The sequence below is a fragment of the Watersipora subatra genome, chromosome 1, assembly GCF_963576615.1.
Source record: "Watersipora subatra chromosome 1, tzWatSuba1.1, whole genome shotgun sequence".
Taxonomy (NCBI): Eukaryota; Metazoa; Bryozoa; class Gymnolaemata; order Cheilostomatida; family Watersiporidae; genus Watersipora; species Watersipora subatra.
In genome coordinates this window covers 62,914,096-62,938,927 of record NC_088708.1, presented here as the reverse complement: position 1 = coordinate 62,938,927, position 24,832 = coordinate 62,914,096, and the positions used below count along the sequence as shown (strand labels likewise).

The following is a 24,832-nucleotide window of genomic DNA, read 5'->3' as shown; positions in this document are numbered from 1 at the left end:
ATGAGTCCGTGAAACTGCAGCCGGGTACCATCTGCCATCCGTCCATAGTCCTCCCGAACCTCTAATTTGCTTTTGACCTCTTTAGGTAATCGCTCAAAGACATGTCATCCCAACAAATTAGAGGTGCATCCGGTGTCCACGAGAAACTGGACGGGCTGACCTCCGATGCGACCTGGCAAGAAATAGCTGCTATTATGCGGCTTCCATGATTTGTCTCCGTGAGTTCGTCTGGCTTTGCTCATCCTCTGGGGGCCTTTTTTGGAAGGCCGAGACGGTTTTGGCCAGACGTACGTTTCGTCCTTGGCTTCTGAGGGTGGGAGACCTGCACACTCAGGTAAGGGTTGATACTGGTTATGCAAGGGGACCGGTGGCGAGCAGGGGGGGAGCCTGTGTCGCCTAGTCCGTCGTGGCCGTTGCCACTGGCCTTGCAGGGGTATATTCGATCCACAGTCAGTACTTCCCCCTACTGCTGTGGATGGTAACCGTTTCCCGACCTCGTGACTTGAGGCGGTTGTCCTTGGGAGGCTTGGGGGCACCGGCGTTGAGTGTGCCCTGTCTGGCCGCAACCCCAACAATTTGGTCCCCTTTTCTCCACTCCCCGTTGTCCCAACAGCTTTCCTTCCCTTAGTCCATCCGCTAATCCTTTTATAGCCATCAGGACGTCATTCAGGGTGGCTGATGGGGGATCCGAATGGACGGGGGCGACTGTAGCGGGGGTAGCCTCTTCCTCCTCCACCGTCATTATTAGGGGTCGGGCACCAGGCCGAGCAAGAGTGGGCTGGATTTGCAGGAACTCATTCCCTGCCTGCACTGCTTGCTCCAAGCTCTGGGCCTTCATTGCTAACAGATGGCGTTGGAGGGGCGTGTTTCCCAGGGTCAGAGAAAACGCATCCATGGCCATACTGGACTGGTAGGAGTCTGGAAGGTCAGCGTACGCTATCTTCACCAGACGCTCCATTTCTGTGGCATGTTCTTGGAGGCTCGTCTTTGGTTCCCTCTGGAGGTGGAGCCTACTCTTAGCCTCTCTCGGGGAGAGCCCGTACTTTGTGCGTAAAGCCGAGAAGATGGAGGCAGGTGAGTCCCCTCGACTACAGCTTCTGGCTCCCTCCTTCAGTGTCTCACGCAGGTAGAGGAGAGTGGCCTTCTCACTCCACTCATTAGCTTCCGCAACCTCTTCGAACTGGGAGATGAATAACTCTACATCTTCACTCCCATCGAACTTCGGAGGCTTGAAGCTAGCTTCCTTCCTGGGTATTCGTAAGGCTCTAGTAATAGCCTCTGTTAGTTGACCAATCTGGTCGACCTGGTGTAACTCTGCCTCAGCCAGATCTCTGGTAGCACTCCGTGGGCTGCTTGGCATGGTTACAAGGTTTATCTTAGAAGTCCGTGGTCAAATCCCACCGCTGCCACCAGTGTGTTGGATCCTGCGACCAACACGTAGAGGCGACCTGGGTCGGCTTACTCTACCGGTCTGCATTCACTCTCCACAGGGGCCGTGTAAGGGTTGCCCATGACCAACACGCGGAGGCGACTAGGTCGACTTACACCACCGGTCTACCTCAACCACCTTACACCAGGAATTGCTCCCTGAGTGATATTATACTCGTTCGACAAGGTCAACCTGAGGTCGACGGGGTCGACAGTGTTTCTATAGCTCTACTCCCAAAGCACAGTCCGTAGACTGAGGCTTGGAGTAAAGTAAGTGCTCAGTGTGATTCTGTTATTGCGCAAGGTAACAGAAGAGTGTGGGTCCAAATGCAAAGCATGTATTGAACAACGTAAATGAGCCGAGGCTCTGCCTTAAATACAGCTGAATATGTAAATAAGATAGCAAAGGCCAGCCTCCTTTAGGGGCGTGGTTACATAAATGAAAAAGAGAATACAACTCCAAATGATATACAGAAAAAGAGATGGCAACATACGTTTCCATCACATGCCGCGCCGGCTATTGCCGCGCCGGCTGTAGCCGCGCCGGCTACAGCCGCGCCGGCTATAGCCGCGCCGGCTATAACCGCGCCGGCTATAGCCGCGTCGACTATAGCCGCGTCGGCTATAGTCGCGTCGGCTATAGTCGCGTCGGCTATAGTCGCGTCGGCTATAGTCGCGTCGGCTATAGTCGCGTCGGCTATAGTCGCGTCGGCTATAGTCGCGTCGGCTATAGTCGCGTCGGCTATAGTCGCGTCGGCTATAGTCGCGTCGGCTATAGTCGCGTCGGCTATAGTCGCGTCGGCTATAGTCGCGTCGGCTATAGTCGCGTCGGCTATAGTCGCGTCGGCTATAGTCGCGTCGGCTATAGTCGCGTCGGCTATAGTCGCGTCGGCTATAGTCGCGTCGGCTATAGTCGCGTCGGCTATAGTCGCGTCGGCTATAGTCGCGTCGGCTATAGTCGCGTCGGCTATAGTCGCGTCGGCTATAGTCGCGTCGGCTATAGTCGCGTCGGCTATAGTCGCGTCGGCTATAGTCGCGTCGGCTATAGTAATGAAACTTAGCTAATAGCAAGAAATTTACCTTATACAGTTTTTAAGCTGTTTTTAAAATTGGTTGAATGTGTGGCATAAGAAATGTTTTTTCAACAATATGATTAAGCTATGTCTAAAGCTCTCAAATATTTATGCATTAGTTTTCAAATGTTACAAATTTTAAATGTTAGAATGGTAAATATTTATTATGATAACTTAGTTCACACTTTTGGGCAAAACTTTTTTATTACTAATTCACTGCTTTGTATCCATCTGGCATACAAATAGCAAGTAGCATATATATAGCAAGTTTTCATTGTTGCCAAAAGTTGCAGATTTTTGATAAACTATACTTGGATAAGTTAGAAACCCATAACCTTGCAAATAGTAACATTTCCTATACATACATGTATATGGAATATGTGACAGTAAACTCGCTCATAAGCATATACATGTATATTTAATTTTGAGCTACATGTAAGAAGTTTTTCTGACTTTTTTTTTGCAAAAAATGCTTCATTTTATAACTAGTAGTCTTCATATTAGCACACAAGCTCAAAGTAGCACCATTACTCTTGGGCATTTATCCCTTTATGTATCTTCATAGACATGGTCTTGTAAGCATACACTAGCATGCATGCTTGTCAGCAATAAATACAAATCTTCTCTTACGAGATTTGGTATATACTATACCGATATATGTACAGTATATATTTATATATTTATACATATTTATATACATGTATAATATATATGAAACAAGCAAAGTACACTAGAAAGGTTTTGAAGTTACTACCGTGTATATAAAATGTTTTATTGCAGGTGTCAAGTGTTCCTTACATTCCTCAAACACTTGGCTCTACAGAAACCTGCCAACACTTCAAGATAGTTCTTCTTGCAAGTAACCATAAGGCTCGATATGTCATGAGAACGTTGAAACTTTATAAGGTATTACAAACATATGGCTTGTGTGACACTGCCAATTTCTCATTTCGATAAGTGTAAAAAAATGAACCATTCGCCATTGTAAGAAAGTTACTGTTAGGATCTAAAGCAAATCTATTCATTCACCAAGCGATTTATTTCTTTAGCATACAAAATACTGTTTAGTTGCATTAGTAAAAGTTATTTTGGTTACAGTTAATGCTAAAGTTAGATATTTATTTGTTTTTCATAATTATTATGACTTCTCTTTGTTATAGTACTTATATTTTTCCTTTGAATATGAAGCAGTATTCTAAGCACATATGTTTAACCAAAATGTTAAAACCAACTAATGTTTATGCAAGAATAGCTGAACGTTCAGCATCGCTTGAGTGATAAAAAAGTCTTTGTACAGAATAAGTTTTTATGAACTTATAACAACAGATACTATTCTAACTTTTAAACTTTTTAATATGAGAAAAGTGCTTTTCTGGTTCAAGTAAATCAAGAAAAAAAGACATTTTAACGGTGTTCAAATGTGAAATAATTAGCTAGTAATGGCTATAGATAATCTCTTTTGCTGCATTAATTACAAAAATAAATGATACAGTTAATACAAACTAAGAAAAAAACTGCAACAGAATGTTGAACTAATAATAATATTGAAAGCACAGAAGCGTGTGTATAAAACAGGTTAATGTTGCAGCAAAAGCTCATTGTATTCAGAGTTTTGATAGACTATACCATTACTTCTCGATACTAGTAAAAATGTATAGCAGTGAAGGGCAGGCTGGTACTTTGACCAAACATAAAAATGTTTCAGCTTTGATTGTTTTTGTAAATGTGTTAGCAATTACAGGAGCTTGATGGAATCATTAAATTTTTAATGGGAATGACAACCTCGAAAATTGCAATTGAAAAAGGTGATGGTCAGAATAAGTTTCTAAAAACTGTGAAAGGTCCCAAACACAAAAGGTAATAATGATAAAAATAAAATTATATGTTTAGCGTGTCCAATGGCAATAAAGGTGGATATGGTAAGAGCATTGAGAATAATGAGCGTAACTTAGCCTAGTGGTTATACGCACGTGTTTGAAAAGTTGCGATTTGTATGTCACAAGTTCATATCCAGTGCAAAATGATTCTTCGTACCCAGTTTAATCCTCATAATTAGAACAACTGATGACAAAATGACATGATGACAGCCAACGAAATACATTGATATATACATGTATATATACATATATACATGTATATATATATATATACATACATTCATATACATATATACATGTAAACATATATATGCGCATATATATAACACTGTATATATAGCAAATTATATAGTTTATACACATATATACATATATATGTATATATATATACAATATCTATAAATATATATATATATATATGTATATATGTGTATTACATGGGTGTATATGTGTATATGTAACTACAAATATATACCAATAAATCAATAAAACCGACTATAAATTTAGATAAAACACTTGATAACTATTAGTTTCATGCTTAGTAAGAGCATTTTTCAGATAAAGTGCTTGTACCAGTTTTGGTTACTTTATATACAGCTAGAACAATTAAAATTACTAAAACTTTGTAGCTGGATGATTATGCTCGTTGAAGAAGTCATAGAAGGTATTAAAAATTGACAGCAGAAATTTGCTACCGTGTCAGCAGGCGCTGATGAGTCAATTGCGTTTTTTCAATGAAGCAAGGTGTGGCCTGCACATGATATAATTTTTTTATTTTAGGAACCAAGTTAGAAGAACAAAATGTATATACATATAATATATATATAAATATACATATATATATATAAATATATATATATAGATATATCTCCTTTTGTAGGTTACACTTAAATTTCAGCAACGTTTAAATTTTGTTGTAGAACAGGGAAGCTCGTATTGTGAAGCAATTTGAGTTTCAGTTTTCTGGTGATCTGAGTTCTCCAGCTGAAATGAGCCTTTTCATAGATTTAGCTAGGAAAGTAAGAACTCTTCATGCGGATGATGATTGCCCATTACTTGTTCATTGCAGGTATGCAATTAGGTTCTCAAATTTGTCTCCCTCTGTTGTACGTACTTACTCAAATTGCTTGTGATGATGTAAATACACTTGATATGATGTACAGGTGGTATAAACACTTTTTGGAGTGTAAAGACCAGTGATAATTGGCCACTATAAAGATAAAACTGTTAATTCTCTGTCTTGATTTAGCTATCGCATCTTTCTAAATATAAAGCGTAATTCTTTTTACTAAAGTGTAAACAGACATAAAAAGTTTATCCAAAAAAGTACTCAGTTTATTTTAGCTTCTGTGTTATGGCAGATACTTGTTGCCATCATAAGTTTAGTAGAAGCCACCGTAAAGACATAAAACTAGCTCATCTTGCATGGCTGTGTACAGTGCAATGGCAGTAGCTTAATGGGTGTTGGCTGATTCGAGATATAAATGTGCTACGCTGCTAGGAAGCTAGTGTCTACCTGTAAAAGAACAATAGCTAGTCCAGCTTACAACTTAACCTGACTGGTTTTTTGAGAAATATAGTAAATAAAGAGATATAGTAAACACATTAATATAGTGGGGGTTCAGGTAGAAAAACTAAAGATTATTGTTTCATATATCATTAAATTCCACACCAAAAATGCAGTGCACATTGAGGTTATCTAGAACTAACATTCACATCTACACATATTATAAAATTTTATCCGCACAAAGGAGAGCACTTTAAGGCATCTTTTTAAGTATTGTGAGTCTGAAATTTTATCTAATGATTTTATCCGAGTAAGCTCATCATCCGTGAAGAAAATCTATTGCTTTATTTCTTTAGCCTTCAATTTTTAAATTCTAGTTCATCTTGCTATATATTAACTTTAGTTCCTAATAATCATACATTATCTGCAAGTTTTCCCCATAGATTTTTGATTAGGCTAGAGTGTATAAAGTCATTCTGGTTCTTGAAAAGAAAGTCAATAATCCAAACATATTTATCTCTCACTAACACTTGCAAGGGACTTACCAAACAAACAATTGTATAACCCGCGCTTGTGAAAAGCATCTAAAGCATCAATATTTTCATCAATTCAAAATTTAGAATGAATGTTGTGATCAATGACTGTCTGTACGAGTTAGATCAGAATGGCCAAACTCTGTCATTATTTTTGATTTGGATAGTTAAAGAGCTGGGTACCTTGTTGCCCATCATGCTAAAATAAATGTTTTGCAAAGTTCTACTATTTGACACTACTCTTTTTATAAAGACCAAGTATACAAAATGACTAAAACACTAGGTAAACAATGGGGGCAATAGAAATTTCATGTTTTTTTCATTTTTAGCTTGGTCTATGTAGAATTTCATTATAAACAAGTAAATTTTTTTTAGAATTTTGAGCAAAATTGCATCTGCTTTCACTTTGCAGAATTTGCAGGCGGTGTTTGCGTAGCGATTTATTTTTTCATACTGTTAAAGCTACTTTATCATCAATTTGGAAGAGCTAGGCTTTTTGCTCTGGCACCATACACTTCACCATGCTTGCAACTTTAGATTGTTGTAGGTCATTTTAAAATTTAAGTTTTGGTGCAAATCATCGTAATCCTGGCATTAAATTTACTCACAGCATAAAGCCCTTATCTTCGTTTAAATATTTTTCTACAGCAAGGTTTAGAAATAATTTAAACGCTTATGTTAAATTTACTGACCAGACCGCTTCATTTCATCACTTGTGAGCTTCTGTGTTGATTTAGGCATATGCTATGTTTTTTGTATCTTCAACAATATAAATAATATTTATATTATTAAATATTATTTTTGGCTGATATGACTAACTGATAGGCTTCGGGATGTTAAATCCTGAAGCCAATCGGTTAGTGAAGCTTTTCATCTTATTCCTAATGTGCGGTTAGTGTAAAGTACGGATGAGTTAAAATTTCAAGTTCTTTTTTAATTTGAGAGCAGGGTTTACCAGTCTTTTGTTGTCCTGATCTTAAAATGGCGTACACCAGCTGTTTCAGCATGCTTACTTACCCTATAGATTAAGTTTCACCTTAGTCAGTGAAATCCAAATGGCTGCATCCAACGAGAACCTAACGTAAACAACCTATTTCTGTGCATGGCATCTTTATTCACGATTTTCTCCGTTTCAGATTTTAAGAGTTTTTGCTGACATGCTTTTCAAAAATTCAAAATATTTCAGGAACTACTTAAGCTAACTTTAATACTCAAAGTGCTTTAAATCCTCCACTAAACTTTGCATCTGGGTGTGTTACTAACTCAAAATCTGAAAATCCCTCATTTTGGTTGATTTTCATATGAGAGGTCACAAATAGTGAATGTAATTGACACTCATGTATGCTATGATTATACTGCTATAAAGTACCGCACTGTATTTGCAGCACCCAAATGCATTTTTGTGTGCTGATAACTGATCTGGTGTAAGTCATTTTTCATTTTAAAAGAGTCTATAGATCTAAATACATAAAAAGCTCAATATTAACACATGCATGCATAATCAAGGGTTCAATGGTCTCAATATATGAAAGTCTGGCTTCCTACAAATGAGAGGTCAAACTTGTGTACATAAAGCCTGTTTAGCCTTGACTGTTATCTGTTTTAGAGTTTGTCAGATTTCTGTGAGCCATAATATGTATGGGTCATTTTTCTATAACTGGTAACCTAAAAGTACAGCTGAAAGTGGTTTGTAAAAAAATAAACCATGTTACTTTAAAAAAAATTGAAATTAGTTTTGATGCTCTGAATACATAAAAAAGAGATTTGCGTTCAATTATTTGTAATTCAATATTTGCAGTCAAGAAGCAAAGATAGGTTTGTACATTGGATTAAGCGTTCTTTTGGAGGAAGCCAGTTCACAGGAATGTGTGAATGTTGCAAAATGTGTCGAGAAGATTAGAAAGAGGAGGCCTCAACTCATTAAAACAGAGGTAGGTTAAATATGTAGCAGTATAAAAATATTGCAAAATCACCATATAATATATAATATAATGAAGTTGCTAAAAACCAACCTAGCATTGTTTTCTCAAACAAAGTGCTTCTTGTTGCCCCTTACCAAGGTCCATCCCATCTTGATTTAAAAATATACAGTATATGTTTTTAAAAATGTTATTCTCATCTCATAGTTAAGACATTACTTGTCGTGTTTTCAATCTTGCTATTAGATTTTGATAAGTAAAACATATTACAGATATTGTAAATGTTTGTACAATGATCAGTGGTAAGGGTTTACAATTGCATGTAGTTTTGATCCAAGTATTGTGGTGGGACTCATGTATTCTACTTTCTGTGCTTTTAATTAAAAATGCAAAAGAAAATCTTAGAAAGGTGAAAATGCTCTCTCACTTTCATGGTTATATAGCAGATACGTTACCCGAGTAGCTTTGGCTAGAATCGTAAAATACTTATAAACCATGAACCAATTTAATTAACAACTTCATTTAAATAGATCAAGATAATGCAATGATTTTATTACTTAACAGCACTTGTTTTGTTAAAAGAATTTTAATTAACATATAAATAAAAAGGTGAAGTCTCTCAGGCAGCGAAAGTACACATAGGTTGTTAGATACTGTTGTTGATAGCAAAAGAGAAGTTTAAGGTGATGAAAAACAACAATAGAAAAGTGTGTCGACCAACTGAAGAAAACTCTAGTATATATATTTGATTAAACCACCCTGAGCAACATTGATTTTGTTTGCCCATCAAAATTGTATGCACTTTCTTTTGTCTCTAAAAATGGGAAAACAAGCTAAAATAGGAACTTGCTTAAGCAACTGCACAAAGACACTTTAAAGCAGTTTTTGAATCATAATCAGCAATTATTGTCTAAGAGAAGGTAATAAGTACACACTGTACTTTGTAGTTGTTAATTAAGTAGATAGCAATCATTTAGATAAATTTTTGATTTATATAAATTACAAATGGATTTACATTCAACCTAATTAGTTGCATGTGCCATAATATTACTTGTTTTTCAATGCTAACGTTATGATAAACTTGCAGTAATACAAGTACTAGCATCTTTTTAAGCCTAGTTCATAGGTCATTCACACTGTAGTGCTAAATGAAATACCTCATTATTCTAGAGAGAGTATCGCGTTCTCTATGAGACTTTAAATGAGGCTCTCAAAAGTGAAGCATATGTCTGCAAAAGAGAATCTTTGAAAACAAAGTTGGAGACAAAAATGGACATTATTGCAGAAGAGTATCAGGTAAACCATAGTTTATAAACTCTAACATTTTAGGATAATGAACACTATTAATAATGTGTATTTTTACATGTTACTGGCAAGTAAAAACAAATTTTTGCCATGAAAGAATTTGAGCAATTTTTAGCACTTTGTGTTTTCAATTTGGTTACTATACAATTTGTAGAAAGAACATACTGTATCAGACAATTTTAACGTTATTTTCATGTCTCTAAAGCCTTGCACTTACATTGTAACTCTTTAGTATATTTTTGCCAAGCATGTGGAAAAAGTTTTAAGATCGTTTTTTTTTTATACCAAAGACAAAACTACTGTCTCTTAAACTGTTCACTGTAAAACAATGATAATGTGGTTGCAAAGTTAAAATAGACATGATACAACCAACCTCAAATGTTTCCAATATAAGTCTCTCAATAAATGGTGTTGTGTAAAGCCAGAGCAATACAAATTAATATAAATTGAATGTGTTGATTATTTAATTATTTTTCTCACTATTGAAGCAAAGCTGTTATTTACAATAGCATGGAACGTGGTGTCCTGACTTATCTACATATGAATACCGAGTTCAGCTAATTGCCCTTAAACGGGTGCATTATTAGTGCCTCAAATTTATAGGTGTTAGCATCGATTAGAGTAACAATTATAGCAAACGCTAAAAATTTGAAAAAAATAGTAATCGTTACTTTTGTTCTATTTTAGCTGGGACGTTATGCTGTAATGTTTTTTATCTGTCCTTTACTCTATGAATCCTTGAACAGTATTAACAACAGCTTGATAAAATACTTGTAGTGGACATGCTATGTAGACATCACTTTTAATACACAATTTCATTTCCAATTATAAAACAGACTAGGGCTATGGTGAGTCAAATAATACATTTTAGAAATGAGATATTATGATTAGCATCTATGCAAGTATGTTAAAAGTGGTACAAGTAATATACTCACAGCTTATTCTAACCCAAGACTCCAGTGAAAAAGTTTAGGCAAGTTTTCAAAACAAGAGTTACTAAATTTGGACTGTAGTAACGCAGAAGCACTTCTTGTTAAATACCTTTCTAACACCATCAATTGTTATTTTATGACATTAACCATCAATGCATAGGTGACAAGTTTGCACCATGTACACTGAACTACGATCTTTTCCTAAATGGTCTGTGTTAATGGTTTCTTTTAAATCAACATTTATTTTGTATAAACATTTTACAGCGAATCCAAAAATTGCTGATGAAGGCAGAATCTAATGAAGGTGGTCTACGAACAAAAGGTAATACAGTTTGGTTTTTTGATTTTGTTTCTGTTGAAAGAGCTTACATACTGGTTCATGTTGGCGAATAATATTGTTTTCATGGTTAGTGCAAAAAGTGTTCAAACTCTCTAAAAATCAATAGCTTTTATTAAATGAAATTGACGGGCTTAAATAACACACAGCTAGTAGTCTTTAGCATACTTGAATTATTGATTCTTGTTTATTTATTAAGTTAGGAGAAGGTTATTTTTATGTCACACTGCTATTTGATATTTAGCTCTGAATCTGATATTTTATATTGTCTATTTGTAATTAGTGTTAATTTGCATGGTTTTAGACAGTTTGACGCATGGCTTGACAGGACCAGATGGGTTCCACATTCTTGATGTAAGTAAATTGACCTTTCTCTCACGATACTTATGTGAGCTAAAAATACAATATGGCAAATGCTATATATTATGAATATAATGAAATACTGTGTAAATTGCAGTCTAATAATGCTATTCTCCAAACTACATATAGCTCCAAACCATTACCAAACAATTACAATTGATAGATTGACAGAATGGAATGCATGAGTTGAGAAACACGGGATATGCGTTACTAGACACTCACAATGATGTAATGGTTGTCTAGTTTATATTTTAATGACAACATAATCATTCTCTGTTAGCAGACAATTGGTTTCAGATTATGGTTTGCATATAAAAACACTATTTAGTAGTTAAGTATGCATCAAATGATAAGAATGCACTATAGAAAATGTAAAGAAAAAAGTTTCCTTTTTGACCAGTTCACTTAAAGTACAATAATAGTTATTTAACTTTCTTTTATCGCTGTCTTTAAAAAGTTTTTAATGTATAATACTATTATTAAAACTTTCCTATTACATCTTTTTTGGAACTCATTTCTGCCAAAGGAGACTGGTCATTTTCCCTTTCTATTGCACTGGCAAAAAATGTAGTATATTTTTTATAAATGAGTCTGAATAAAAAAGGTTGCAATTAAAAAGCGACAGCATGCAAATCACTGCATTCTGTACTGAATTAAAATTTATCTCCTGTAAAACTTACCAGCTAAGTTTTAATTCTTATTTAAAGCTTTGCTTGGCCTCTTTAAGCAAATATTTTGAAAATGAATTTATCTTTTTTGCATTTTTTCTAACTTTGATAATTTAATAAACCCATATTACAAAGCACTCAATGTTGGATATGTAGGCTGCTTATTGCTAAAATTATTCCAGATTATTCAAGCTAACGGCAAATATAGCGTAAACTACATGACCTGAGTTCTATTTTCATTACCGATCAAAAGGCTGACTTACAATAAGCTCTAAAACCATCAGATACTTTTGCAAATAAGCTAAAAACTTGTGTATTACTGCAGCAATTCAAGTGCTAGACTGGCCCAATACAGGTGCTGACAATTCCCCATCAAATATAGAATGTTTATGTAATGACTGGCTGATAATTAATACTGACGAATAAACATTTCCAGGGATAAATCACTCTGGTATAAATAATTAAAACAGTTCAAGTAAAAAGGTCATAGAAAGTGTGCAACAGTGACCAATGGACTCACTTCAAAAATATTCATAAAATTACAACTATTTTTGAATAATAGGATGATTGTAGAGTTACAAAAGGGCAGGTCAGTTTATCATTGGATCAGCACTAAAGGAGCACCAGGTGGAGGCATTTTGGAAAATGATCTGGCCTGAAGACATCAAAGTAATTGCTATGTTAGGATCTCAGGTAGTTATCACAAATTTCAATCAGTTTTTGTTGCATTTTTCTTTTGCGCTAACAGATCATGTTTTAAGCGTGTCCCATACTCATAGCTAGTTTCAAACCTGTTTGCTAAAACGTTTGCAGCGTCCTATAGTTTTTTTTATTATTATGCTACAATAATATAGTTCAAATTATTTAATTATCTGTTTTATGTTGTGAATAAATAATAATAAATCTTTAAATTGTTTTGAGTGCTTTTCAGAAGTAAAGTTATAAGCTGCTAAAATAATGACATAGATGAAATTAATTTTTACCAGGCTAGTCCAAATTTATTACAGGAACAAATTAAGACTTTTACAGGGCAATGTACGACTTACCTGATTTTGTGGTTAATCATCTGTATTTCTAATATTTGTCAGAAGTTTTAATATTCATTGCAGCCAGATTTCTAAACTAAAAATAGTATTTTTTTATTAGCATAATAAAATTTGAGGTATATCATTTACTTCATTATTGATAATAGCTGGTCTAAAATGGTTATTCAGTTTTCAACAACTACAATGAGATAGATCAAAAATATAGCAACTTCAGTGCAAATCTTTATGAAGTTCTGGTTGTATAAGATGAAAAAGAAAATAAATCAAACAAAAGAGGGAAGAAAAGTAAAAAAGAGGGGTAGGAGGACGTCAGAGAGTAAAATATGGAAAGATTAGGGTAATTGAAACAAAATCTACATATAGGGAAAGATAGAAAGAAAAAGAGAAGAGTGAAATAATACATGTAAACCTAATTAACTAAACATATTTTCTAAGCATCTTGCGTAAACAGTGATTTACTGTTTGTTAATATTCCCATTTCATGTCAAAATTTTCGGTGCAATCAACTAATAACTTGGTATAAGCAAAGAGTTTAATTGTAACTTTCCTATCTTAAAAGCAACTACAAAGAATTTTCATATATGTTTAGCAAGCTAATTACTGTTCAGCGGTCCACTGTGTTTTCTTTTAATCTAACATGCCACAGTTTTGTCACCATTGACCTGAGAAACATTTTATAGCTTCATTTATGCATGTACTTATCTATTATATGAAAAAAATCTGTGACCTATAGTGCATTTACACAATCAGTTGGAAGGAATCTGTTTTGCTGTTTACCATTGCTATTGTAAATACTTTGCCGATGGGTTTTGGGGTTTTCTAATAGTTTAATTGTTTTGAGTTGATTATTGAAAAACTGTTTAGGTTTTGATTCATTAAGTTGAGTTCAGTTACTGTAAAAGTGCCAGTTTGCCTTACACAATTATTCTTGATTTCAGCATTTTTCTTTTTGATGGCCATCTAAGGCGTTCAAGCACAAAAAAGGTTCGTTCAAATTCAGTTGAAAGACCATTTCTTGTCATAAAAGTTACATCTAACTTTCACTATAGCACTTAACTTAGACACCAAGTATTATCATATATCATGCAGCTTTTAAATGACTTTTATGACTTTTAAAAGATTTTTATGTAGCCTCTTTTCTCTCAAATTGGTGCAAAGCGCACATGTGAACCAATCAAATTATTAAGTTATACCTCTATTAGAATGAGTTTTGTGAAAAAAGCAATCTAAATTTTGTATAGTTCATATGCATGCTCATGCAATAAATTTTGCTACTATGTAATCAATTTATATACTAAATAAATAATGAAGAAGATAATTTTAAAAAAGTGGGGAGTAATAAATTATTGCATGAATCAAATCAAAATTTTATAAAGTTTAAAAAAAAAAAGGTATGAAAAAATAGGCCAAACTCAAAGTAGAAATATGTGTACAGTTAGTAGCACTTGCATTTCACTCACTCGGTTAAGGTGCAAGCACACTAGGCGATATTTGGTGCGATAGCGCGGTGTGCGGCGCTAATCTGTGCTAGGAGTCTCTCAGGGAGCTGATGCAGAGCGATAATGCTAGATATTCCCTAATACAACTTTATCCTGCATTAGATCAATTGGTTGATTTTTTCCAGATTGCAGTTCTATGCCTGTTGATTTTTGAATCAATGTTCACCAACTTACAGCAAAAACATTTTGCTATTTTGCTGTGATTGCAACTTCAACATAATGAACACAGAATTGCTCATAGATTCAATGGGAGCACACCCAGTTCTGTACAACTGTTGAAAACAAAGATTTGGTTGTCAATCATTGCACAGACTGACTGACCTTAAAAATGGTAAATATTTATAATAGTAACAATAAAATACTACTATAATAAAGTAAACTACACAAAAACTGTAAAATATTATCGGTAAAAATGCCATTATCACTTTTTTTCTTAGGTTTTATTGCAGTATTCAATTAGTAAAAGTGAGATAGGCCTAATAACAAAAGCAGAAGTTCCTTACGTTTTTGTCTAGAAGGCGCCATATTGACTTAAATTTATTAACAACTCTGAAAAAACCGATGATACAAAATTTTAATGTCAGCTATTGAGCGTGACCAAGTTATCATTTGCTGGTGAATTGATGAATTGTGCTTAGGCTTGCGACACACTAGCAATATTTTGGCGCTTCTCATGACACACACGACAAGATTGCTTTGTGTGTTTGCACCTGTAATTTCACAATCAATACCCGCTCAGGTACGACAATACCTCTACCTTACAAAACTAGTTGGCAGAGTTTTGAATGACTAGAAAATTAGCACTGCTGGTTTACCTTGTAAATGTGACCAACCTTTCTTTTGTGCCTAGAAGCTTGAATATTCAAGGAGCCTTTTAAATGAGGTTTCGCCTTTTGGTGTTCTACATAACAAAGAGCTGTCTATGGTGAGCCTTGATAAATTTTTTGCCATAGTAGTACTATTTAGTATTGTACTGTAAGTTGCTTCTCTCGTCGAATTTTGCAGATTTTACTACAATGGCTTCCTTGACAGGTGTATTTTTGTTACTTGTGCTTCCCTTTCATTTTTTGTATCATTAACTAAGTCTCTCAAAAAATACTTAGGGCTGATACATATTCTTACAAATTTGTTTAAAGATTTGGTTGTTGCTACACTCCATTCAGAAATAGCGCAAATTATTGCACCAAGACTGAACATTTGCCACTACAAATTTTTTGGTTGCATATTAGCATGGCGCTGTTTATTAATTTTTGTAGTCATTTTAAACACTGGGTTAAAATGCATTTTGATATCATTTTCTCAATACTGCATTTCTTGCCAAAAATGTTCAAAGAAAGGAAAGGAAAGCTAGCTGCTAGAACTGTGGATTGAGATGTCATCAGTGTTCAAGTATTAACTATTTTCTTTTTGTATTTTCCTCTTTTTTCTGATTAGAAAATCTACTGTACGTGCAATAATGCTATGACCTTCTCACATTTTTTGAGACCAATCACACTTTATTTCCACTTTATTTGTGTTATGTAAATATTTTGACACACCGGTTTATGTTCCTACATGTAGATAAATATTTTCTGCATACAGTTAGCACTTTTGGACATGGTCAGTATAATTGTATAAACATAATATTTGTGATCTACACTTAAGAGAGTTTCTTTCTTCTCTAGTTTGTTTGCTACTTGATATTATATCACTACTGCAAATTTTAGACAACTGGATGTATTCCTGATGCTGATACAAAAACTATAACTGTTGGTGAGATTCTCGTTGAGAGGACTTCTTCAGAGAGTAATGAGCTGGTACAAGTGGTTGAGTTAAAAGTGAATGTAAGTCTATATATGGTTGTTGAAGGTGTATTTTAAGGCATCTCATTAGTTGTTCTAAAGACTTCCATAACTCTGACAACTTAGGCAATGATCTAGTAATATAATACTAGTATTATTATAGAAGTTTCGTGGGTGGAAATAAAGATTATGATCTATAATAGCTCAAAATTATCCATCAATGCAGCAAGCTGGTGGAGTTGTACAGTTGGTAGTAGCACTGGCTGCTTAGTGGAATATCTGATTTTAAAATCTGTGTGATGCATTTTTTGTAACATGTAGATGTGGCATCGGACAGATAGTAATGATGCTTATTATAGCAAAGATTATTTAATGCGTACTGTTCATTTCTATGTTCAGTCAAAAATATTAATACATATGCCATTTTCAAGATAAGGCAGGTAGCCTTCTTGAAATGTTAGTAAAGCATATTATAATTTTTGACAGTTTTTTTTCAGACTATTAAGTTGCAGATAGCAATACCTACTGCATAAGATAAAACTTAAAAATTGAATGCATGCTAACATGTCATCTGAAAACACTATTCTGTCGTAACATAATGAGACTGCGTGACTGCACTTTTACTACAGGGCAGATCTGTGAACCTGATGATTGTAAACAATTGGGCTGATGGAGAATTAGACGGCCAGCCAGACTACAACTCTTTACTCTATTACCAGAGGGTTGTAGAGAATCAGATTCAAGGTGAAACAGAAGGCAGGATATGTGTCATTGAATCGTAAGTAGCATCAGTTAGGCAATTAAGAGGTTTAGATTACTTGTGTGTCACTCTCCATGCTGCTGTTTATTGCTAGCACTTTGGTAACTTGCAAGTTTTTTCTTGACAACTTTCGAGCACCTCTTGTGAATTTAACATTCAATAAAGCTATTATGGGTGTCATAAACATACGTATAGATCTGAATCAAAAATATTATTTGAACTATTTTCTAAAGCACTTAACAATACTTGTTACTTTGAGTTTTTACAACACAATTATGTCTCCGACCAGACTAGACAAAAGCAAAAAAGTATTCTGAAACATTTCCCAAATTTCATTGAAAAAATAATATTTTCTTGAACAATTGAATTAAACATTTTTGTTCAGTTTGTGGTATTTACATCAATTTAATTGTTTGTATTCAACCTTCCTTTATCCATTTTTAACAATATTTTACAGATGGTCTACACATTTCTCAATCAAAAGCATGAAAATTTAATTGAAATGAATGATACAAGAAAGCAATCTTAACCAAAGCTTTAATGTTTCCATTAAGTTTTAACAGATTTAAAAGCACAGGCACAGACGGTATTCATTAAATTAGGTTGTTGAAACTAGTTTTTAAAAAAGTAAACAACACAAGCAATTTAAACAAAAGCCTTTGGAGGCACAGCTTCTATTTGAATATTGTAAAATTAAAAATTATTTCATAATGGAATTTCTGCGGGTAAATTCAAAATTGTATTGTGACGAGGAAAAAAAAAGTAGACAGAATGTCAAATACAAGTGGGAATTTTTACGAAAAATTCTAAATCAAGATTTCCGCGGTTGCAATCTTACTACCAGAGCCATAGATGTAAAGAACACCAAAATTACAGATTCTTCAGAGTTTTCTGAATGAATTTACAACTATTTTAGCAATGATGAATTAGATCTTGCACACAAATTTCTTAAATACAATGTATCTTTTGAGTCCTTTCTACAACAAGTACCAAACCTAACACTAAATTTTAATTTAAGCAGCTCTTAGAGGATATTGGAATAAAAGTGACAAACTATTTGACCATACAAAAGCAATAGAATGGGATAATCTTTCTGTTAAACGATTGAAAGGAAATCTTTCTTTTTTCCTTATCATTATCACAGACCTTAATAATATAATAATTCTGAAAATTTCCATAGTGTTTAAACATTGGAAAAATTGATAAAAATTAAAATTAAAAATATAATTAGGCAATTTATATACTACCTGTTTTAAAAAAAGAAAGAAAGAATACTTCAGAGAAACTAATGCATATATACATGTATACATTAAATACCAGCGGTGTTACCCGGCATTGCCCAAGTAATAAAAAAGTATTTGATCATAAAATTGATTTATATCTAACATATAACAACATTTTTCATTCTAACTTCCAAATTGTATATCATGAGAAAAAATTGGATGGATAGCTTCTGATAGAGTAGTAACATTTTTTATACACACACTGCTATGCAAGAATTGTTATTATTAATTCAACATGTTCAATAATTTTCTTTTGTCTTTTTGGTTTGTATTAATTGTATCTTTACCGGATGATCTATTTTGTAATCGTAGCAAAACTGACTTAATTTAGCTATTACTTGCTAATTATTTCACATTTACATCTAAACCTTTTTATAGTCGTTTTATTTTTTAAATTTATTTGACCTGTATGAAGCATTTTCCTCATTATATGAAGTTTAAAAGTTAGAATGGCAAATTTTGTTATATGTTAAACACAAATAAATTTTGTGATCAGAATATTTTTAATTATTCGTGCAACGCTGGGTAGTACAGCTAGTGTTGATATATAAATGTAAATATAAGAGAAGTGAAGAGTAACTGATACTTCAAATCATACACAATAGTCCAGTAAATCTTACAGACAATGTAACAGCTAATATTAAAGAAGTTTTACAGACTTTTGTTGTTAAATGTGAAATTAATCACGAATAACAATTTGGTTAGATTTAACTGGAAAGATGTGTAAGTTAATTCACAAAGCAGGCACTGATAAGAACTTTTTTGAAACACGGGTGTAACAACTCTATTTGTTGTGGAAAGAAAAAAGTGCTTGTTAATAAACTATATTGCTATTAAAACAAACGTTTAATAACAAATTTAAAATTACTTGTGTGAACAAAAATGTTTTAAATAGAACTAAAAAAAAACGTAAAAGCCGTAAATTAATACAAGAAAAATTTTGTTTGTAACAAATGAATGTGGAACGCAAAGTACCTAACAAGAATCAAAGAAAGACAGTGTAGCTGGAAAAGATTACTGAACAGAGTATTTGATAAAATTTATGCAAAACTCGAAAACAAAATAAAAACTAGTACGCCCAATTGAAAAGCACTACAATTGCTAGTTATTTATTTCAAGAGAAATGCTTGTTGATACAACTTGGCAAAGAGCATCGTGTTTATAGGGTCATAGTAACCCGTGAGCGCAATGTATCAATGAATAAGCCTACATCATTTAGCTATTATTTTATAATTAATTGAGTTGGTTGGCAAAACCATTTTACCATAACAGATGACGCTGAACTCGCCATGACGAGCAACGGATATCTCCTAATAACGTATATAATCACTACACAAATCGTCAAATTTTAAGTTCTTAGATAAGCTATGGTCAGTATTTTGGGGCTGAAAAAACTAGCTTTACCGAAATAAAGACGAAAAAGTATCGTGCCGCATATACATAGATCCGAAAATATGTCTTAACCGGAGCTTCATTACGTGTGCATGCAATACTAAAATAATAGCTATACTTGGGCAATCAAAATGGCGAATACACGAATACACATACGAACAATTTTGAGAAATATATATATATATATATTTATATATATAAAATATATACATTTATATAAATATACACATATATAATACTTGTCTATCAAGTTTTTTAAAATTTTGCTGTCTTTCTTCTGTCGTCTGTCGTTTTTCCGTTGGTATGTCCAGCTAAAGCTAATTAAAATTTGGAATTAAAATTCGGCCTCCTGATGACTTTGAACTCATGGATTTGCGTCTGCAAATGTTTTATCCACGAGCTCCACCACTAAGCTACGCAAAGCATACTGATCAAAAATACTATCATATACCGTGTATAAACAGACTAAGTTATGTATTATTTGAAACTCTATGAATTTTCTTAACTCTATGAAATGTGATGCTTTTTTGCATTTTCGTGATCTTCTATTTCCGTCTCTCCGTAAGGTTAAAATGATAAATCCTGGTGAAGGTAAGTAGTTTTTACATAGGTCAATTGTATTAACTTGAAAATAAATGGCTTTTTAAATATCTCACCATTGTGTCAGAATAAAACACTACGATATCATATTTGTATATTTGTACCTGTGTCAAGAGGTATTGTCGTATTCAATGTTTTGATAAATACCTTCTGGTGGAACAGTAACTTTTTTGTACACACACATCAAACCACACCACGTCACTCACACACTTCTATGCAATAATTGTTATTATCAGTTAAGCAATTACATGATTTTTAGTTTGTTTTTCATTTCGTATTATTTGAATCATTACCAAATCATCTTTTTGCAATTGCGGCAAAACAGACTCAATTTAGCTATTACTTGCTAATTATTTAAAATTTACATCTAAACCTTTTTATAGTTGTTTTTTTTAATTTATTTGACCTGCAGAAAATATTTTTCTCATAATGTAATATTTAAAAGTTAGAAAGGCAAAGGTTAAAATTCAGATTTTGATACAGGCACAGTACCGATGGTTCTTTCGATTCGTCAAAAACTTTCAATTTGGTCGACCACACCATTTTTCTTAACAAACATAAATTTCACCACTTTTCTAATTATGCTTGCAATTTCATACCAAATATTTAACCAATCATTTAAAATATTTGAAGAATGATAACACACCTTCATTCCTAAAACCTGTAAAAATTGATGTTTCAAAATTTTCTTTCATGAGCCTACTTTTCTTCATTGTATTTATTTATGATCAGGTGAATTGGGCTCCTTCGCTAAATTGCATGCTTTTTGCTGACAATAAAACTGTTTTGACTACTGTTTTTCAAATTTTACAAACTAATTACAAATTAGAGGAAATTGGAAAAATAGTGTATGGCAAACAATTTTACTCTAATTAGCCAAAACACGTTATGTATAAGTTTTAACAACCTGTAAAAAAATTGCCCGATTCATCTGGTTTAATTTTCAGTAACAAAGTGACACTTTCTGCAAAAAGATCATTCACAGCTTACAGAAATAGCAGTTGATCAAAAAATCATTTCAAAGCCATTTTCCAAAATTAAAGTTTAATTACAATGTGTACTTTTGATGAAGCACCATTTGAAAAAGGCAATTTGACACCAAAACATTTATTAACCTGTACTATATATTTTTCTAACTTCTCCTGCTTTATAGAATAAAGTTTAGGCCATACCAGCTCAACAGTGTTGGAAAATAGTTTGGTATTACAAAAACCTGCTGTAAGGATTATTTGAAAACAAACTCCGAGGCATCAGTAATTATCAGTTTTTCTGAGCATACTTGTCGAATTGCAGCTTGCACTACATTTCACCAATGTCTTGAAAGTTGTTTATTATAAAAATTTACTGGTTGATACCAATTACTGAACCAGACTACATGGAAAAAACTGAACGTTATAATAATTCAAATATGTTACATTTTTTAGTTTTTCAACTTTAAAAGATTTAGACGGTATTTAAAACACTGTCTATTTGTTTTGTAGCATGAAAATTAAGAACAATGCTTATAAAAAAATAATACTTTAACCTTGTAAAGGTCAAAAGTCAATGTTGTGCACTGCAGCTTAATTACTCAATTAATCTCTATATGACTTTTAAAAACTTTGGTTCAGATGTAATAAAAGTAAAGCAGACTGAGTGCTTGTGGGTGGATAGTGACTGCAGTGCTGTTGATGTTCATTCATCTGTGTGATGTCATAACTGTGTGTGTTTTTTAGTAAACTGCCTATGAACGGTACTGCCGCTACTCATTAACTATCAAACAGTTTCTTTTGCTTTGTATTTGTATTTTTGTTGTTTTTTACGCTTCAGCTGTAAACTAAATGCCACGAAACATTGCTCATGCATGCACACTCGTAGGCGACTGTCAATTTTCAAACCATTGGAAAAGCTGGGAAATTATACATTTTTATTAGTATTGCCACTTTAAAAACACAAGTGCACTACTCAAAAACTGCAGAGACCTCTTTTTCCAACTCAATTTTTTTAATGTTCGTTCCAGTACTGTGAATAAATTTTATCAAGCATTCGCACGAAAGTTTTTTTTTTTAATTTCAGAAAAAGATTGGAAACAGCAAGATTCTTTGTGGCAGCCTACATTGCTATTGAGAAAGTTAGAGCTGAACTGTTGGTAGATGTGTACGGTGCCGTCTTGGCTGTGCAAAGTAAGGAATCCATCTCTCATTTTTCTCTGGTGAGTAACAAGCTATCTTAGGGCTTAGCAAACAAGTTCCTTTGACTGGCACACAGCATATTTACTTTATACAATAGCAAAATAATTTCTCTGAGACCTATTTCGTATGCTAACAGCTTACTTAAAATCTTGCCTTTGCAGTGTATAGCTAGTGTAACTTGTACTATTCATTAAGCTACCATTTATGAGGATTATTTCTGTTTAGGTTTCAAAAAGTAATGAATGTTTGCATGGTAAAGTCTTACACTGCTTCTGATAGCTCTGTTAAATTGTATTACAATGTTTGCTGATGGTATTTAGTCAAACAAAATGAACTGGCTTGCTTGAATTTTTGACACAACCACTACCACTATTTTCTATATAACATTGTATTCACCACAATATACACCGTAAAAACAGTTTAAATTTATTATTTTTTCAACCGTTTAAAGTTATAATTTATTCTCTTTTTACAGGAGGACTACTTGCACCTCTACAATATTTTGCTCACTTTCACAAGTGCCTGAATTTTAAGACAATCTCTAACAGAATAACTCATCTTTGGTTACAAGTCTCTCTAGTTTCCTGTTGTTTGAGTGTTATGTTTGCTTTTTACCATCACATTTTACACAAACAACCTGAGTGGTATCACATTTACATTACTACTAACTTACACTCACGAAAAGTGGTTGCAACCTGAAGTTGTACCATCATGTCTGAGTTATAAATACTTATTTTACATAATTCGCATATTTCCCTAAGTAATAAAATAAATTTATTGATGTTTATATTGTCAAAAGTTAAATAATTTTTTCTCAGTATCTCACACATATAAAGATTTTTTGTCCTCATTTCAAATGTGTTATCCTGTTGTATGAGTTTTACATGCTGGCTCACTAAACACCACATTTTAACATTTGCAACGTTTATAGAAGCATGCTTAAGTTTTATCTAGCTGCCTTCCTACCGACTGTGGAAACTTGGGATAGCATTAATTTAAGTTAAAACTCATGGTTCACTGATACTCTCATATTGTACTTAAATGTTGAAGTGCTCAAATATAGCTATGGTGTTTTTTATGAACAATCATTTTTTCAGAAGGTGCTTCACATACAAAAATATTCTGCTAGCTACACATTTTAAATTATGTTGCACAAAATATTACATTACGGGTGCTTATATGCGCTTCAACAACCATCTTGTAATAAGGTAGACAGTCACAAATATCAACATGCCGGTTAAAGATCTTGTGCAGCTTGCTTGAGCAGTGTTCTGGCTGAGGAGAGTGCTTATGTAAAGACATAATGCTCAACAAGCTAGTAATTATGGAGTGTGTGTTACTGCGCAGCCTCAGAGAAAACAACTAAGTTGATTTAATTACGCTAAATAAGTTTTCAATGCTACAATGAAGTAATTTGTAATTAGTACAAGCATGGACTTCCGCATTATCAGACTTAAAGTAAATTTGGTTTGGGATAATTAAGCTTAAAAAGAATGTGATCTTAGACTTACGAGTTAGTACCAAAAAGAATTCTGAAGGCTAAAATTATAACATTTTAAAATAAACTTTTAATCAGGCATGAGGGCAACACAGCCAATGAAAACATGTTGTGCTATCCATTTGATACAAAATTGATAAGCTACTGAAACTCTAAAAAGGTAATATCAAGGACTGAACTAAAGTGTTGTCTAGGTTACAATGTAAATGGTATACAGCTTTATTATACAAAATATTAATAGCACAAGGAAAATAAAAGTAGCTTTACTATCTATTACCAATAGCCACTAGCAAGTCTGTATAGAGTATTTACTGTGCACTAAACCTCTGACAGTTAACTGTAAATTAGAAGATGATTAGGTGGGCTGATAAAGCACAGATAACAAGCATTTGCACAACTATTCATGAATACTGAAAGTTGGTAGATGAATGTAGTGGTCATTGTTTGGTCACTAACCTGAGTAAAGCAAGTTTGAGTCCAGTAAAAAGCAACATTTTAACCTAATTTTTAATTTTGACTTTGGACAGACATAGCTAAAGACATTGTTCGTATTGTAGTAGTCATTGAAAGCAGCACAAAAACTGAATGAGTAGAATCTTTTTTAAATATTGCATGTATTTGAGCTTTACAAAACAGTCAATTTATTGTTGAATAGTACTTTCAGGTGTGCCTTACAATTATTCTAAAGTATCAACAAGTTACCAGCTACATGTTTGATATTTTCATTTCTACATGCTAACCAATTACTAAATGCTTTTCATATTCTTTATGATTTGTTTTTGATAGTTAGAAATATGATTCACTGCATAACTTGGCATGTTATGCTTGTCTTATAGCAACAGGTCACTGTAGCTAGTCAATGA

The 24,832-nt window shown here is 33.4% G+C and overlaps 1 protein-coding gene across 1 annotated transcript; it reads left to right on the top strand.

Annotated features, from left to right (window-relative positions):
- The first annotated feature begins 1,358 nt into the window (after window positions 1-1,358).
- LOC137390174 (receptor-type tyrosine-protein phosphatase epsilon-like) lies at window positions 1,359-24,832 on the top strand. The gene is made up of 12 exons (XM_068076461.1): window positions 1,359-1,412; window positions 3,282-3,407; window positions 5,299-5,447; window positions 8,217-8,349; window positions 9,508-9,633; window positions 10,839-10,896; window positions 11,216-11,265; window positions 12,513-12,632; window positions 16,191-16,307; window positions 16,895-17,043; window positions 22,356-22,491; window positions 24,806-24,832. The coding sequence occupies exons 1-12, from the start codon at window positions 1,359-1,361 to the stop codon at window positions 24,830-24,832; spliced, it is 1,245 nt and encodes a 414-aa protein (XP_067932562.1).